The 15539-nt window shown below is 44.5% G+C and overlaps 1 protein-coding gene across 3 annotated transcripts in view; it reads left to right on the top strand.

Annotated features, from left to right (window-relative positions):
• TENM2 (teneurin transmembrane protein 2) overlaps positions 1 to 15539 on the top strand; it is a 1752117-nt gene that overhangs the window by 1716728 nt on the left and 19850 nt on the right. For all 3 annotated transcript variants that reach the window (XM_060240624.1, XM_060240625.1, XM_060240626.1), the window contains one exon: positions 521 to 756. In XM_060240624.1, the coding sequence (XP_060096607.1) occupies positions 521 to 756 (236 nt within the window). The remainder of the gene's footprint in view (positions 1 to 520; positions 757 to 15539) is intronic.

Raw genomic sequence — 15539 nt, 5'->3', positions numbered from 1 at the left:
TAACACCATCCTTAAAGACTAGACTTAATCTTTAATACTGCTGTATACCTAATAACAGAGCAAATTTAAAATCCATGCAAAGAAAAGGGGGAGATTTGGTCATTTATAATAAAAGATTTCAGACACTACTTTCCACAATCACAAATTTAAAAGGCTGCTTGTTGAAGTATCTCTTCAATTAAAATTATTTCCCCCCTTGAGTTTCACTCGAACTGAACATGTAGTCACATTAATTATGAGGATCAATAATGTCTATATACATTGTGATTGAGAAAAGAGGAAGGAGAATTCTAAAAAAAACCAAAAAAACAATTGAAGTAACTGAATATTCCAGGTATTAATACTGTTGTTCTTTATGCAAATCAAGATTACCTCAAATATCCACCTTGTTACTCTATATGGTAATTGCAGGCAAAGTTCATTTGAAAAATGGAGAAAGACCATGAAAACCTAGCAAATTAGGCAATGTGTTTCTTCAGTATGAATGCAACAAAGTAATTTTTCCCCATTATTTCTCCAGATCAAGTGAGGAACAGCTATCAGCTTTGTAATAATGGCACTTTAAGGGTGATGTATGCCAATGGAATGAGTATTAGCTTCCACAGTGAACCACATATCCTTGCCGGTACTGTAACCCCAACAATAGGGCGCTGTAACATTTCCCTGCCAATGGAGAATGGCTTAAACTCAATAGAGTGGCGCCTGAGAAAGGAACAGATTAAAGGAAAAGTGACCGTGTTTGGCAGGAAACTTAGGGTAAGTGCAACCCAGCCTTATAATCATACTCTGTTGTTAAAGAAATGAACGGTTTTCCATTCCAATATGCTATGGTATATTTGGTAAAATATATAAAAATGAACAAAATATGGACTATTACAGCAAAACTATTTATGATGGATGGGTTTGCTGCAGTCATGTCTAAAATGTGTTAATGGTGGTGGGTGGGCAGGCTGAACGCTCCCTGCTATTCTTACTCCACAGTTCATACCTGGAAGTCCACTATCTCTGATCCGGGCTCCTGATAGTAGACATGAACCTGGTTGAAAGATAAGACATCAGGGAAGGTATTTCTGAAAGAAAAACAGGTAGAGTGGCAGTTCAAAAGTTTCAGTACACACTATTTACATGGATTCACACAGGTACTAATAGTGTGACTATATGATTCACACTATTAGTACCTGTGTGCTAATTTTGGTATATTACTTTAGCTACTGTATCCATTCCATCTATCAGTAAACTGATTACAAAATATGAGCATATCTGAATGATAACATTTGAATCTAACAACAAATCTAACAATGGGGCTAGGACCGGAAAACTGAAAGGGGAAAAAAACCACATTATCGTTAATTGGGGTAGGGTTGCCAAGTCCAATTAAAGAAAAATCTGGGGACTTTAGGGGTGGAGCCAGGAGACTTTGGGGGTGGAGCCAAGAACAAGGATGTGACAAGCATAATTGAACTCCAAGGGAGTTCTGGCCATCACATTTAAAGGGACAGCACACCTTTTAAAATTCCTTTCTTCCATAGGAAATAATGAAGTATAGGGGCACCATCTTTTGGGGCTCATAGAATTGGACCCTCTGGTCCAATCGTTTTGAAACTGGGGGGTATTTTGGGGAGAGGCACTAGATGTTATACTAAAAATTTGGTGCCTCTACCTCAAAAAATAGCCCCCCCAGAGCCCCCAATACCAACGGATGAATTCCCTATTATTCCCTATGGGAATCGTTCTCCATAGGGAATAATAGAATGCCCAGTAGACATTTCCCTCCCCCCCCCCGCACGCTTTCTAAAAGGGGGGGAGGGCCTCCAAACCAGGAAATCCCCTGCCCCCTCCCTCACACACACACACACTTACCAGATCTTCTTCCGGAGAATTCTTGCTGTGAAAGTGAAAGCAAAAGAAAGGGCGGGGCTGTTCTCCCAAGCCCTTCCTGCTCCCGGCCCAGCCTTAAAGCGGCAGACATTTTACAAACGGCTCAAGAGCTCTATAATGAAGCCTACAGGTATGTTCTCCCCCCCCTCCACCCCCCACCCCCCGCTTCTCACTTCTTGAAGACCGGGAGATGAGGCTGTAAACCCAGGGGACTCCCGCCAGAGCGGGAGGGTTGGGAAGGCTAAATTGGGGTCATCAACCAAACTGATCTATTACCCTCTACAATGATCCTCTCATGAGTACTTCTGTTTTGCACATTTTGCAAACTGGTATAAGCATGAGGGGGATCTTTCTAATAGCCTCAGATGACAGCTCTACGATGTGGGAGAATCCATGTAAATAGACGTTTGCTGATTTTATCTATTTGCAGTTAACATTTCTGTATCCTAGCCTTTTCTTCTCTAGCTGAGTCTTGAATATCTTAGCAGAAAGAATATACGATTCGCACTCCACAACAAATAAACTGCAGAGAATGTACCACATTAGATGCCGTGGTTCATATCAGTCCTCTCCCATTTACCATTAACGATTGTGGCATTTTGTACATTCCAATGCCAGCTGCTACTATTCAAAATAGCATCCAAAGGTGCTCGGCCATTTCCTATCTTATTCTGCTCCAGAATGCTGCTGAATATCTTTCTGCAAATCCTGCACTTCTCCAGCAGCACTGAGCCCTGCCTTCTCAAGACTTTTTTGCCCAGATGGAATGTGTACGAGACACGATAACACTAAAAATTTCACAAACTCACTGCTTAATACATAGTAATTCTTTTCATGGTGTATTACCAGTATTAGTGCCCTGCCTTATAATGGGAGAGTTGCATGCTCCTATATTTTGCAAACAGCAAAGGAGGATAACATACAAGATTAAAAATTAAATTGTTCATGTCTCTGTTTTAGGACTGTGTAACTGGTTTGTGCACAATGCTGAAATATAGATATTAGATATGAATAACAATCGTTTGAGGATTCCCCCCTCTTGTGTTAGATCGGCTTAGTTTTGACTAGACTCTCAAATTAACAAGTAAGACCCTAAAATAAATGGCTTTAATCCTGGCTCTGAGAAGTAAAACCTTAATAGAGGTACTTGTGGTAATTAGCAGAAGTTAAACATACAAGTCTTAGAGCTGAATTCTTTGCCAGAGTCAGTTTTTTGCACCATGTATATGCAAATCAAAACACAGCTTTATCTATCGACACCTCAGCATTTAATTGTCTTGTGTTAGTTCCTGTAACTGTAATCACATATCCATTTAGCTCTTTTAAATGAAAATCACTATGAGATTATAACAGGTTGAGTGGACTGAAAATGCAATTTGAAAACAAGAGGAAAGCATTGAATGTATTTGCATCTCATTTATTTTAATTCAGCTTTTTTTCCCCCCCAAACTGCCTCATGAATGAAATAAAAGCAAGCTACACGGGAAAATAGTAAAAGAGCATTCAGGAGACATATGACATGCCAATCAACTCAGATGCACGCACATGGGTGAAAACCCACTAACTCCCAACAGCATGTGGCTAATGGAGATATCCAGTGTGTTTAGATTTGCATGTTAAATTGAATGCAAAGTTAGATGGCAGATGCAAGCTGAAGAAAAATCATTTGCTGGAGTTGTTCCAGTAGTTTCATGGAAGTGTTCATTGGATCGTAAAAAAAAAAAAAAATCATAAAAATAATTGTCTGAGTTAATGGACTGTAGTTAATTCCTAAAGCTGAGCTGGAATATTCAGTTCTGATTGAAAATAAAGTTATTAATATACTTCATTTACGGGGCCATCTTTTTCACTTACACTCTCTGAGGCCCAAACTTGACATTATGTCTGACACGAGGAACTCTGATGGGACTCTGTTACTTTTATAATCAGATTAGGAGTAAGGCCTGTTGTGAAGAAAAATACAACAGGCTCTAGAAGGAGGCTCTGGGTGAGTGCCCGCCACCCTTGCTGTCTTCCCACCCACCCAAGTGAAGATATTGAATCCCCACCTCCACCTCAAGGGGAGCTGATATCTGCCATCTAGAAAGCAGATGTAAATCTGAGTGATCTCCAGTGGTTCCCCAGGAAGAAATTGCATTGTACCTGTCAGAGGTCCTATCCCTTCTCAAACCCCACCTTCTCCAGGTTCCACTCTTTGAATCTCCAGGAATTTCCTAACCTGGAGTTAGCAACCCTATCTCCTTCCATTTATCTGCCCCTCTGGCTTCAAGTTTCCATTGCCTTCCCCTTCCCTGAAGCCTCTACATAGAAAAAGGACAGTTTTTCTTCACAATGTGGAGGGGCCAAAGCAGTTTATATCATTCTTCTATTTTCCCTTTGATCAGAACAACAACCTTGTGAGGCAGTCTGTGACTGGTCTGAAATCATCCAGTCAGTTTCCACAGCCCTCACCTAAAGATTGGTAACAGTGGTTCCCCAGGAGGAAAGGCCTCTGGGTGAGTGTCCCCCCACCTTGCTGTCTTCCCACTCACCCAAATGAAGGCATTCACTCCCCCCTCCTAAGGGGAGCTGATCTCTGGACAAGAGTCAGCTTGTTTATCTGCTGTTGTATAACTTGTCTCTTCCTGCTGTGAATTAACATTTCTTTTTTGTCAGTTAAAGAGAAGGAACTGCTACTGTTTGTCTCATGAACATATCTCTCACAGTTTACTGGTTGCTTCACTGTTTGCTTCGTGGCAGCGTTGCTTATGGGGGTGGGGGGGGACGGACCATCCCTGACTTCCTACAGTGGGCCCTGAGGAGAGGCAATAGTGATCAGTAAGCCCCCAGGAGAACCTGTCAGCAGAGAACTGTCTCCCTCAAAGGTCAGTGGTCTTCCAGTGGGGTTCCTGCCCAACAGGGCTGGCAGTGGGCAGGGAAGAGCAAAATCAGCCAGTGGCATGGCAGAGACAGAGTGCAAGCCAATCCTGCGTAGGCCACGTCCAACCAATGAAAATTCTCATATTTGCCACCACAGTTGGGCTTTTATTTATTATCGATGATATGACTTTGGAGAACTAACATTTCCAAGTGAGTAGGGCTTCTGGGTCTCTCACTCATTAGGGCAGCAAGGGTATGTGTGAAAAATCAGCATTTGGCAGTGTTGTGATGTCACTTCTGAGGTTTTAACAAAGAATTTCCAGTGAATCCTAGATCATTGCAGCATTGTTCCCAGCCAGACAAGTAAGTTGCATTGTCTGTGCAAGTGCAGACAACGCTTTTTATTTCCAGTGGTGGGAGAATTTAAACTCCCTATATATATATATATATATATATATATATATATATATATATATATATATATATATATATATATATATATATATATATTCAGATTTTTCTGCACACCAGCTGTGCAGAAAAATCTCTTTTCCCTCCATTTGCCCCAATTCATGGAAATAAGTATCTGCACACAGGAGGCACAGTTGGGAATTAGATATATAGATGTTCTTACCATTCTGCCTATTAGTGTGGACTGTGAAAGGCTCCTAGCTACGACAGCGCTGCAAGAAGCATCGTAGGGAGATGAACAGTGGCTTGACAAGTCCATAACTGAGAAAGCTTCATGGTAAACTATTGGCGTAAACGAGACCACTGCTGAGTGTGTTCCTGAAATGACGACGGAGAGTCATTTGTACCAACTTCTGCGTGTGCTGTGTAAAGTTCTACTTCTCATTGATCAGATAGTAAATACCACAATTAAGCCTGGCAGAATAAGACCTAAGCTATAATTTTGTTATATAGTCAAAGATTAATGTCTGCTGACAAAACAAGTCATCAGCCAGAAACTGAATGCTGTATAGTCTGTTTTACACAAGCCCCCATGAAGACTTCTCTTTTTTTTGTGTACACGTTAATATCACATAACTAATGCTTGCTGAATAATCCAGTAAGTGCCCTTAGGAAGCGCCTACTGTGCCTCACATGGAAGAACAGATGATGATGAAGAAGAAGATATTGGATTTATATCCCGCCCTCCACTCCAAAGAGTCTCAGAGCGGCTCACAATCTCCTTTACCTTCCTCCCCCACAACAGACACCCTGTGAGGTAGACGCAGATATTGGATTTATATCCTGCCCTCCACTCCGAAGTGTCTCAGAGTGGCTCACAATCTCCTTTACCTTCCTCCCCCACAACAAACCCTGTGAGGTAGGTGGGGCTGGAGAGGGCTCTCACAGCAGCTGCCCTTTCAAGGACAACCTCTGCCAGACCTATGGCTGACCCAAGGCCATTCCAGCAGGTGCAAGATGTGCGTGTAGGTAGCAGAATGAAGGCAAAATAGTGTACTGGATAATCTAAAAGCACGATATTGGTGATAACGTTCCCAGAAAGTGTGGGAGTTAATCATGGGGGGGGGGAGGGGTTCATATAATTAATATGACACTGCAATTATACTCTGCAGGGCTCGTTTGCGTATTAAGCCACACATCCCTGACATCACCATTGTTTCACACAGGGCTTTTTGTAGAAAAAGCCCAACAGGAACTCATTTGCATATTAGGCCGCACCCCCATCACCAAGCCAGCCAGAACTGCGTTCCTGCTAAAAAAAAAAAAAGCCCTGATACTCTGTGGTAGAAAACAATCTTTCAATCTTTGGTCTTTTTTGTTTCTTGTGTACTCATGAGCATGCACACCACACACACACACCCTCCCCGCAAGCAGACTCATGGCAGATTACATCAGACAATATACAATAAATACGATAGTTCAATAAGTTAAAACAGTTAAAACCTAAAATTTAAAACAGACGGCCATTGGTTAAGATATGATGAACCCGAGCCAGCTGCTGGGTTGTTAAAGAGCTTCTTGAAACGGGGCCAGATGGAGAGAAAGGCTGCAGTAAGGGAGGCCAACTTGATTCGACACCTGCAGCCTCAACCGAAGGCCCAGCGGAACAGATCCATTTTGCATGCCCTGTAAAATGGTAGAAGGTCTGGCAGAGCCTTGATCTCAAGCAGGAGCGTGTTCCACCAAGCCCGGACCAGAGTGGGAAATGCCCTGGCCCTAGTCAAGGCTAAACAGACATCTTTGGGGCAAGGGACAACCGGTTGATGTTAGCCAAGTGCAGAGCTCTTCGGGGCACATACAGGGAGAGGCAGTCCCCCAGATATGTCGGTCCCAGGACGTGCAGGGCTTTAAAGATCAATACCAGCACCTTGAAAATGGATCTGGTGGTTGATTGGTAGTGAGTGCAATCAGCATAGCACTGGCCAAATGCAAGCCCGCACAGGCAATGCAGTCAGCAGGCACATCGCCGCATTTTGCACTATCTGAAATTTCCAGAGCAGTCCCAAGGGCGAGCCCGCATAGAACAAGTTACAGAAGAAGAAGATATTGGATTTATATCCTGCCCTCCACTCCGAAGAGTCTCAGAGGGGCTCACAATCTCCTCTACCTTCCCCCCCCCCCACAACAGACACCCTGTGAGGTAGATGAAGATATTGGATTTATATCCTGCCCTCCACTCCAAAGAGTCTCAGAACGGTTCACAATCTCCTTTACCTCCCCCCCCCCACAACAGACACCCTGTGAGGTAGATGAAGATATGGGATTTATATCCTGCCCTCCACTCCGAAAAGTCTCAGAATGGTTCACAATCTCCTTTACCTCCCCCCCGCCACAACAGATACCCTGTGAGGTAGATGAAGATATTGGATTTATATCCCGCTCTCCACTCAGAAGAGTCTCAGAATGGCTCACAATCTCCTTTACCTCCCCCCCCCCCCACAACAGACACCCTGTGAGGTAGATGAAGATATGGGATTTATATCCTGCCCTCCACTCCGAAGAGTCTCAGAGCGGCTCACAATCTCCTTTACCTTCCTCCCCCACAACAGACACCCTGTGAGGTGGGTGGGGCTGGAGAGGGCTCTCACAGCAACTGCCTTTTCAAGGACAACCTCTGCCAGAACAATGGCTGACCCAAGGCCATGCTAGCAGGTGCAAGTGGAGGAGTGGAGAATCAAACCCGGTTCTCCCAGATAAGAGTCCGCACACTTAACCACTGCACTACATCATACTGTACAAACCTGACAAGATACAAAATGCTGCCTGGATTTTTGCCCACATAAACTTGAAAACTGTCATAGAATCAGGCTTGCTTTACTGAGACTGTGGCAGAGGTTCCGGCAGTACCAGCTGCCTTCCAGAGGGGTGGGCTCCCCAAAAGGGTTGCTTTGACAGCCTCGAGTGAGACCCCAAACAAGGCTCGCAGAGGTGGTTGAACTCACAATGGGAACAGTGGCATTTGCCCTGATTAAATTCCCAACTGCCCCATCCTGTCTGAAAGACTGTTTCAGGAACAGCCCTAGCCTTTGCATGGGGACCCACCATAATGAGGATAGCCACATAATACCAATCCAGGACCCTGCCCCTCAGTTTACATGGCAAGTGGACACCTGGTGAATCTTCCATATCGCTATACTGGGATGGAGGGAGTGATTCTTGGGATTGCTCAGAACCCCCCACACTGCTGGGACCAGACTTGCCCTTTTCCCTCTGCTTATGCAGCCACACAGGCAAATCAGGACCTCAGCCCTCCAGTAATCACCCTCCCCGTGCACAGTACCCACTTCAAATGATGACTCGCTGAAAGACGAGCTGTTGCCCATCACCTTGTTATTCCAAATTGACCTACTCGTCCTGCAGCATTTGGCATGGAATTTTTGTGTGTGGTGGGGTGGGGCTCCATGCTTGATTTTCATCTGAAGTGCTGGATGTTCAAGGCTCCACCAGTGAACACCACCTCTGCCGCGTCCTGGGCCCAGGTTTTGAGAGCTGCTCAGGTTGAGGCTATATGTGATCCCAGCTGTTCCATCCGCTCAAACAGCTGAACCAATAGTTGTGAAATGTCCTGCAAAACAGGGGCCAAGGGCACTTAAAGGGCTGAAGCTACCATAGCCTGTGCCTCGTTACTTCTGGGGGTACTGCTGGGCATTTCTTTCCTCTGGCCTCCCTTGGTCCGGGGATAGGTAACAGATTTTGTACTCCTGAACGCAGTGCTCTCTGGGGAATATATGGGGAAAAGCGGGCCCATAGATAGGCAGGCCCTTGACCATATAGGGCTTTAAAGGTCAATACCAGTACCTTGAAATGGACTTGGAATGCAATAGGTAGCCAGTGCAGCTCTTTCAGCACCGACTGGATGTGCTCCCATCAAGGAAGCCCCATTAGCAACTGTGCTGCATTGTTCTGCACTAGTTGTAGCTTCTGATTCAGGGTCAAGGGCAGCCCCATGTAGAGAGCATTACAGTGGTCTATTCTTGAGATGACCATAGCATGGGTCACCATTGCTAAGTCATCAGAAAAGGGGCCAGCTGCCATACCCGCCAGAGAGGGAAAAAGGTGGATTTGGTAGTGGCTGCTACCTGGGCTTCCATACACAAAGAGGACTCCAGGAGCACTCCCAAGCTGGTATCAGTGGCACCCCATCAAGAGCTGGCAAAGAGATCTCCCTTCCTGGGCCACTGTGACTTAGATAGAGAACCTCCGTCTTCGTTGGATTCAACTTCAGTCGATTCAATCTGAGCCAAGATGCTACGGCTTGTAGTGCCAGGTCCAAGTTGTCTGGGGTGCAGTCAGACTGGCCACCCATCAATAGATTGAGCTGGGTGTCATCTGCATGTTGATGGCATCCCAGCCCATACCTCCTGGCAATCTGAGCAAGGGGCACATATAGATGTTAAATATAGATGAAGCCCAGTTCCACAAGGCTTGTAAGACCACACTGTTCCGGCTCGCTTTCAGCTGACTTTGAGACTTATAACAGCAGGAGGAATCCAAGAAACACTGACGTCATCGAACCTGAATAACACCAGAACGTTATTAGCACCAAATGTTTTAAATTGTTTTAAATTTTAATTGGTTTTATTATGATGATGCACTAACGTGTTAGTCTCTTATTGCTGTTATGATTATTGCTGTAAACCGCCCTGAGCCTGCCTTGGCGGGGAGGGCAGGGTATAAATTTAATAAACCTATAAGCCTAAACCTATAAATAATAGTGGGGACGGAACCGCCCCTTGTGTCGCACCACATATAAGTGGGTGCCTTTGGGATCATTCTTCCCCTATCACCGCCCTTTGTCCCCAACCTTGTGGAAAAGAGGCCAGCCATTGCAAGGCGTACCCCCAGATCCGCATGTTGGTGAGGCAGCTAGATAGTAGCTGATGGCCAACCATATCAAATGCAACTGACAGATCTAATAATAACAGCGCTGCTGAGCTGTAACATGGCTTCTAATCGTACCGTACATCATAGGTCTTAGCCATCCTCACAACTATGTAGCATATGTCTTCCTTCACAGTTACAAGTGAGGCATGAAACATTGGTTGTCTTGGTCAAGATGTTACAGGACAACTGTGGCCAAAGAGACATTTTCAATCCAGGCCACTGAGATTTAAACCTAGAACTCAAGTCACTCAACCACATTAATCTGTGTGCTAGCTTCAGAACAGCGTGACGAAACGTTTTGTATCAGACTTAACAACTTTACTTATTTATTACATGCATATCGCAACTTTCATCACTCACGGGGCCAAACTGGATGCGATGGTGTCTACAGGTCCAATCTATGGACGTCACTGCCATTTTTAATGCAATTTAAAAATGCCACAAGTGGGATCAGGCATAGCTCTGGCAGAAGTTGTCCTTGAAAGGGAAGCTGCTGTGAGAGCCCTCTCCAGCCCCACCCACCTCACAGGGTGTCTGTTGTGGGGGAGGAAGGTAAAGGAGATTGTCAGCCGCTCTGAGACTCTTCGGAGTGGAGGGCGGGATATAAATCCAATATCCTCATCTACCTCACAGGGTGTCTGTTGTGGGGTAGGAAGGGAAAGGAGATTGTGAGCCGCTCTGAGACTCTTCGGAGTGGAGGGCAAGATATAAATCCAATATCTTCATCTACCTCACAGGGTGTCTGTTGTGGGGGAGGAAGGGAGATTGTGAGCCGCTCTGAGACTCTTCGGAGTGGAGGGCGGGATATAAATCCAATATCTTCTTCTTCTTTTGTTTCTGTTTTCTGGTAGCCCCTTCTAGCTATAGGAGATGGTTGAGATAGCAAAGCATGTAGTCAATAGATATATAAAAGTGCAACATGCTTTCTATCCAAGTGAAACCCCATTGCTGCCTAGTCCCATGCTAGCCAGTGGTGGTCTCTAACAGCTCCTTTAAAGAAGTCAGAAGCAGAAGCTGCTGCTTCTGGTATAAGAAGAAGTTACCTTTTCCTGCATAACAAGCAAGATTAATGTTGGGGAAAGATATATGACATCTGCAATTTAATGTTTCACCGGAAACATCTCCTGCTTTATTGGTGATACTTGCCTAGTTTCTCCCAAATTCCAGTTTTAAACAATTGTATTAATTAGCAATATATTGTTATAGAAATCTATAAGAAATTTTAAAATAATACAAAATAAAAACTATACATCCCTTTCCCCCCCCTTCTTCTCCCTCCCTTTTTCTTGACCCCCGCCGGTGTTTTAAAATTAAAGAAACAAGAAACAAGGTAACTTAACAAATCAAGAATCCCCATTTTAGAACCTAATATCAGTACGGAAGAAATAAAAATATAAAATAAGAAAAGTTAACTCTATAAGTTCATCTTCATTTTTCAATAAGAAAATTTTCCCTTTATAAATTCTAGTCCATTGTTCCACCTCCTTCAGCTTTTATCAAAAATCACTGTCGCCTTACTTTCCATTGTAAGTAAGTAAATTTCCATTCCAGGCAAATAGGTGTGAAAAACCTCAGCTTGAGACCCTGGAGAGCCGCTGCCAGTCTGAGAAGACAATACTGACTTTGATGGACCAAAGGTTTGATTCAGTATAAGGCAGCTTCATATGTTCAACATAGTTTTGAAATTTCTCCCATTCCTTCCTAAACTTCTCCAAACCATAGTCTTTTAAGATTCTTGTAACTTTATCCATTTCACTCCTTGTTTCTCCCAAATTCCAAAGAAATCAGATATACATTGAAAGAACCAAAAGTTAACCCTTCTCAATATATGATAGACTTTTGTCTTCCTTCCCTGAAAACTATAGGTCCTTCCCAAGGAGATTATTTTTTTTGTTTTTTTTTTAAACAGTAATTAAAATTAAAGTTAAATATAACTTCTTTGCAGTCTCATCATCTATTGATTGTTGCTAATAATAACTAATTTGCATGATAATTTTTGGTTTCCTTTTGCATAAGAAGTTTCACTTGAGCCCACAGGGCTTCATCGAGAGGCTCATACTCCCCAACACGATGAAAAAGAACGTACCAACTGCTACTTTCCTTCCCACGTACATACAAAATGTATGATACAGGCAGCTTTTGTTGTGTTCTCTTGTGGGGACAACTGAAATCTAGGAGAAGAAAGAATTTCTTTACTTGGATTAATTTTTAAAAGCTACTTCCTTAGTTTTGAGAAAGCCGGCTTGCGTTATCTGAAACTTCTCTGGGAAATTCTGCATGAATAGGCCTTTTTTTATGACTTATTCACTGAGGAGATGAAAACTGCGGTAAAGAGAGATCTACTTCATTAAGTGGAAAAATCAGAGTAAGGAAAATAAATGATAATTAAAATTATTTCCTTCCAAACACTGAGTTGTGTTATTTTTTTTAAAAAATTGCTTTCTCTGTAACTGAATTCCTGCAGAGTGGGCTGGGGTGGGAATTGGGCTCACCCTTACTGTGAAAATAATTCAGAATAACTTTCATGTCCTCAAGAAAGGCTTGGGGTCTATTTCCATATCGTTTGATGTGCTGTTTAAATTTGGATAAGAGAAAATGTTGCTTAATCAAAGTGACTGTAAAATATAAGCTGAAGAACAAATTCCCAGGAACTGATGAATACTTTTTAAGTAGTCAGTGCTGTCAAAAGCTATCTAATTTAAAGACTTCTACTTTATTAATGGTGCATTCACAATTAAATTGCTTAAGAAGCTTTATTAGAATACAGCATTGGCCTGGATTCTTTAGTCCGTCTCCAGTGAATGCAGTTATTTATTTTTTTTCATATTAAAGCCTTTACTATAGAACATGTTAAGTTTATGGTTCCAATGTATCCTTGCTTTTAGAAGAGGCTAAAGGCACCAACTCCTTTATTTATTTTATTTATACCCCGCCCTCCCCGCCAAAGCAGGCTCAGGGTGGCTTACAGCATAAAATCCCAGAAACAATAAAATTAATGTATTAAAAATACATATTCGGTAATAAATAGCAATAATTAAAACAGTTAAAACAATTAAAACAGAAAAACAGACTATTAAATTGGTGCTGTTCTGATGGCGACGGCCTTCTTCCAAAGCTCTTAAATACCGGCGCCAGTCAATTGTATGCCAGCCGGAAGAGGACAGTCTTGCAGGCCTTGCAGAACTGCACCAGGTCCCACAAGGCCCTCACTTCATCTGGCAGTTGATTCCACCAGCAGGGGGCTATGATTGAAAATGCCCTGTCTCTAGTTGATTTCAATCGGGCCTCCTTCAGCCCGGGGATTACTAACAGATTTTGTGATCCCGCTCTAAGTACTCTCTGGGAACATGTGGGGAGAGATGGTCCCTAAAGTAGGCAGGTCCTAGGCCATATAGGACTTTAAAGGTAATAACCAGCACCTTGTAATGAACCCGGTATACTATTGGCAGTCAGTGCAGTTCCCAGAGTCCCGGGTGAATGTGCTCCCGCCTGGGAAGCCCCAATAACAGCTGGGCAGCCACGTTCTGCACTAGCTGCAACTTCCAGGTTTTGCACAAGGGCAGCCCCATGTAGAGGGCGTTACAGTAGTCCAACCTCGAGGTGACCATTGCGTGGATCACTGTTGCCAGGTCACCGTGCTCCAGGAAGGGGACCAACTGCCTTGCTCGCCTAAGATGGAAAAACGTGGATTTAGCAGTGGCTGCTATCTGGGCCTCCATTGTCAAGGTAGGCTCCAGTAGTACCCCCAAGCTCTTGACCTTGTGCGCCATTGCTAGTGGTGCACTGTCAAAGGCTGGTAGGGGGATTTCCCTTCCTTGACCACAACAACTCAAGCAAAGGACCTCTGTCTTCATTGGATTAAGCTTCAATCCACTCAACCAAAGCCATCTAGCCATGGCTTGTAGTGCCAGGTCCAAATTTTCTGGGACACAGTCAGACTGGCCGTCCATCAGTAGATAGAACTGGGTGTCATCAGTGTACTGATAAAAACCCAACCCATACCTCCGGGCAATCTGGGCAAGGGGGTGCATGTAGATGTTCAACAACATCAGGGAGAGCACCACCCCCTGAGGCACCCCGCAATCAAGCGCGTGTCTCCGGGACAGTTCACCCCCAATCGCCACCTTTTGTCCCCAACCATCAAGGAAAGAGGAAAGCCATTGCAAGGCCAGCTCCTGAATCCCTGCGTTGGAGAGATGGTGGGTCAACAACCGATGGTGGACTGTATCAAATGCTGCCGATAGGTCCAACAACATCAGTACCGCCGAGCTGCCTCGATCCAGATGCCGCTGGAGGTCATCCAGCAGGGCAACCAGCACTGTCTCCATCCCATGGCCTAAGCGAAAACCGGACTGGTGGGGTCTAGAACGGAAGCGTCATCCAGAAAGCTCTGTAACTGCAGCGCCACTGCCCTCTCAATAATTTTACCCCAAAAGGATAAATTCGAGACCGGCCGGTAATGTGCCAATTCGGCTAGGTCTAATGTCGATTTTTTTAGGAGAGGGCGGACCACAGCCTCTTTAAGAGGTGTTGGAAAACGCCCATCCATAAGGAATCTATTCACGATATCCCATATAGGATATCTGAGCTCCCTCTGGCAAACTTTAATAAGCCAGGAGGGGCAAGGGTCCAGATCACAAGTTGTAGGTCGTGCAGTAGAGAGGATCCTGTCAACTTCCTCTAGGCAGAAGCAATGCAGAACAAAACCAGAAGACAGGCATGGGGCCTTGAGTTCACATACTGTCTCCAATGTGGCGGGGAGGTTGTGGTAGAGCGACAAGATCTTGTCTGCGAAAAAGTTTGCAAAAGCCTCACAGCCAATCTCCAATTCCTTAGAATTTGGCCTGCCTTGTGGCAGTGTTGTAAGGGTCCGAATTGTGTTGAACAATTGTGCTGGGCGCGAAATTGCAAACGCAATCTTGGCCGCAAAGTAAGTTTTCTTTGTGGCTTTGACTGCCATCTCATAGGACCTCATAAACTCTCTATAAGATGTTCTTGTCACTTCGTCTCGAGTATGCCGCCATTGCCTCTCTAGCCGTCTGAGTCCTCGTTTCATCTGTCGCAACTCCAGGTTATACCATGGCGCTAGCTTAGAGCGAGGGCACAGAGGATGCTGAGGTGCGATCCCATCGATGGCTCTGGAGAGTCTGTCATACCAAGACCCCGTCAGGTCATCCAGGGAATCGCCAGGAGGCCAGGAATCCTGTAGAGCCATTTGGAACTGTTCCGGGTCCATCTGGCTCTGCGGGTGAGCTAAAATATGCTTACCGCCTAAACGGGCTTGAGGTGGGACATCCACACGAGCCTCGAGGGCATAGTGGTCCGACCATGGCACTGCTTCTGCAGTAATACCGTCCACTAAAACTCCCGCCGCAAAGATCGAGTCTAGCATGTACCCCACCTGGCGAGTGAGCGTTGTAACAATTTGGATGACACTAGGTCCATCA

Source organism: Heteronotia binoei, chromosome 5 (genome assembly GCF_032191835.1).
Source record: "Heteronotia binoei isolate CCM8104 ecotype False Entrance Well chromosome 5, APGP_CSIRO_Hbin_v1, whole genome shotgun sequence".
Classification (NCBI taxonomy): domain Eukaryota; kingdom Metazoa; phylum Chordata; class Lepidosauria; order Squamata; family Gekkonidae; genus Heteronotia; species Heteronotia binoei.
The sequence above is the reverse complement of the archived record's forward strand: the minus strand, read 5'-3'. Positions and strand labels throughout refer to the sequence as shown.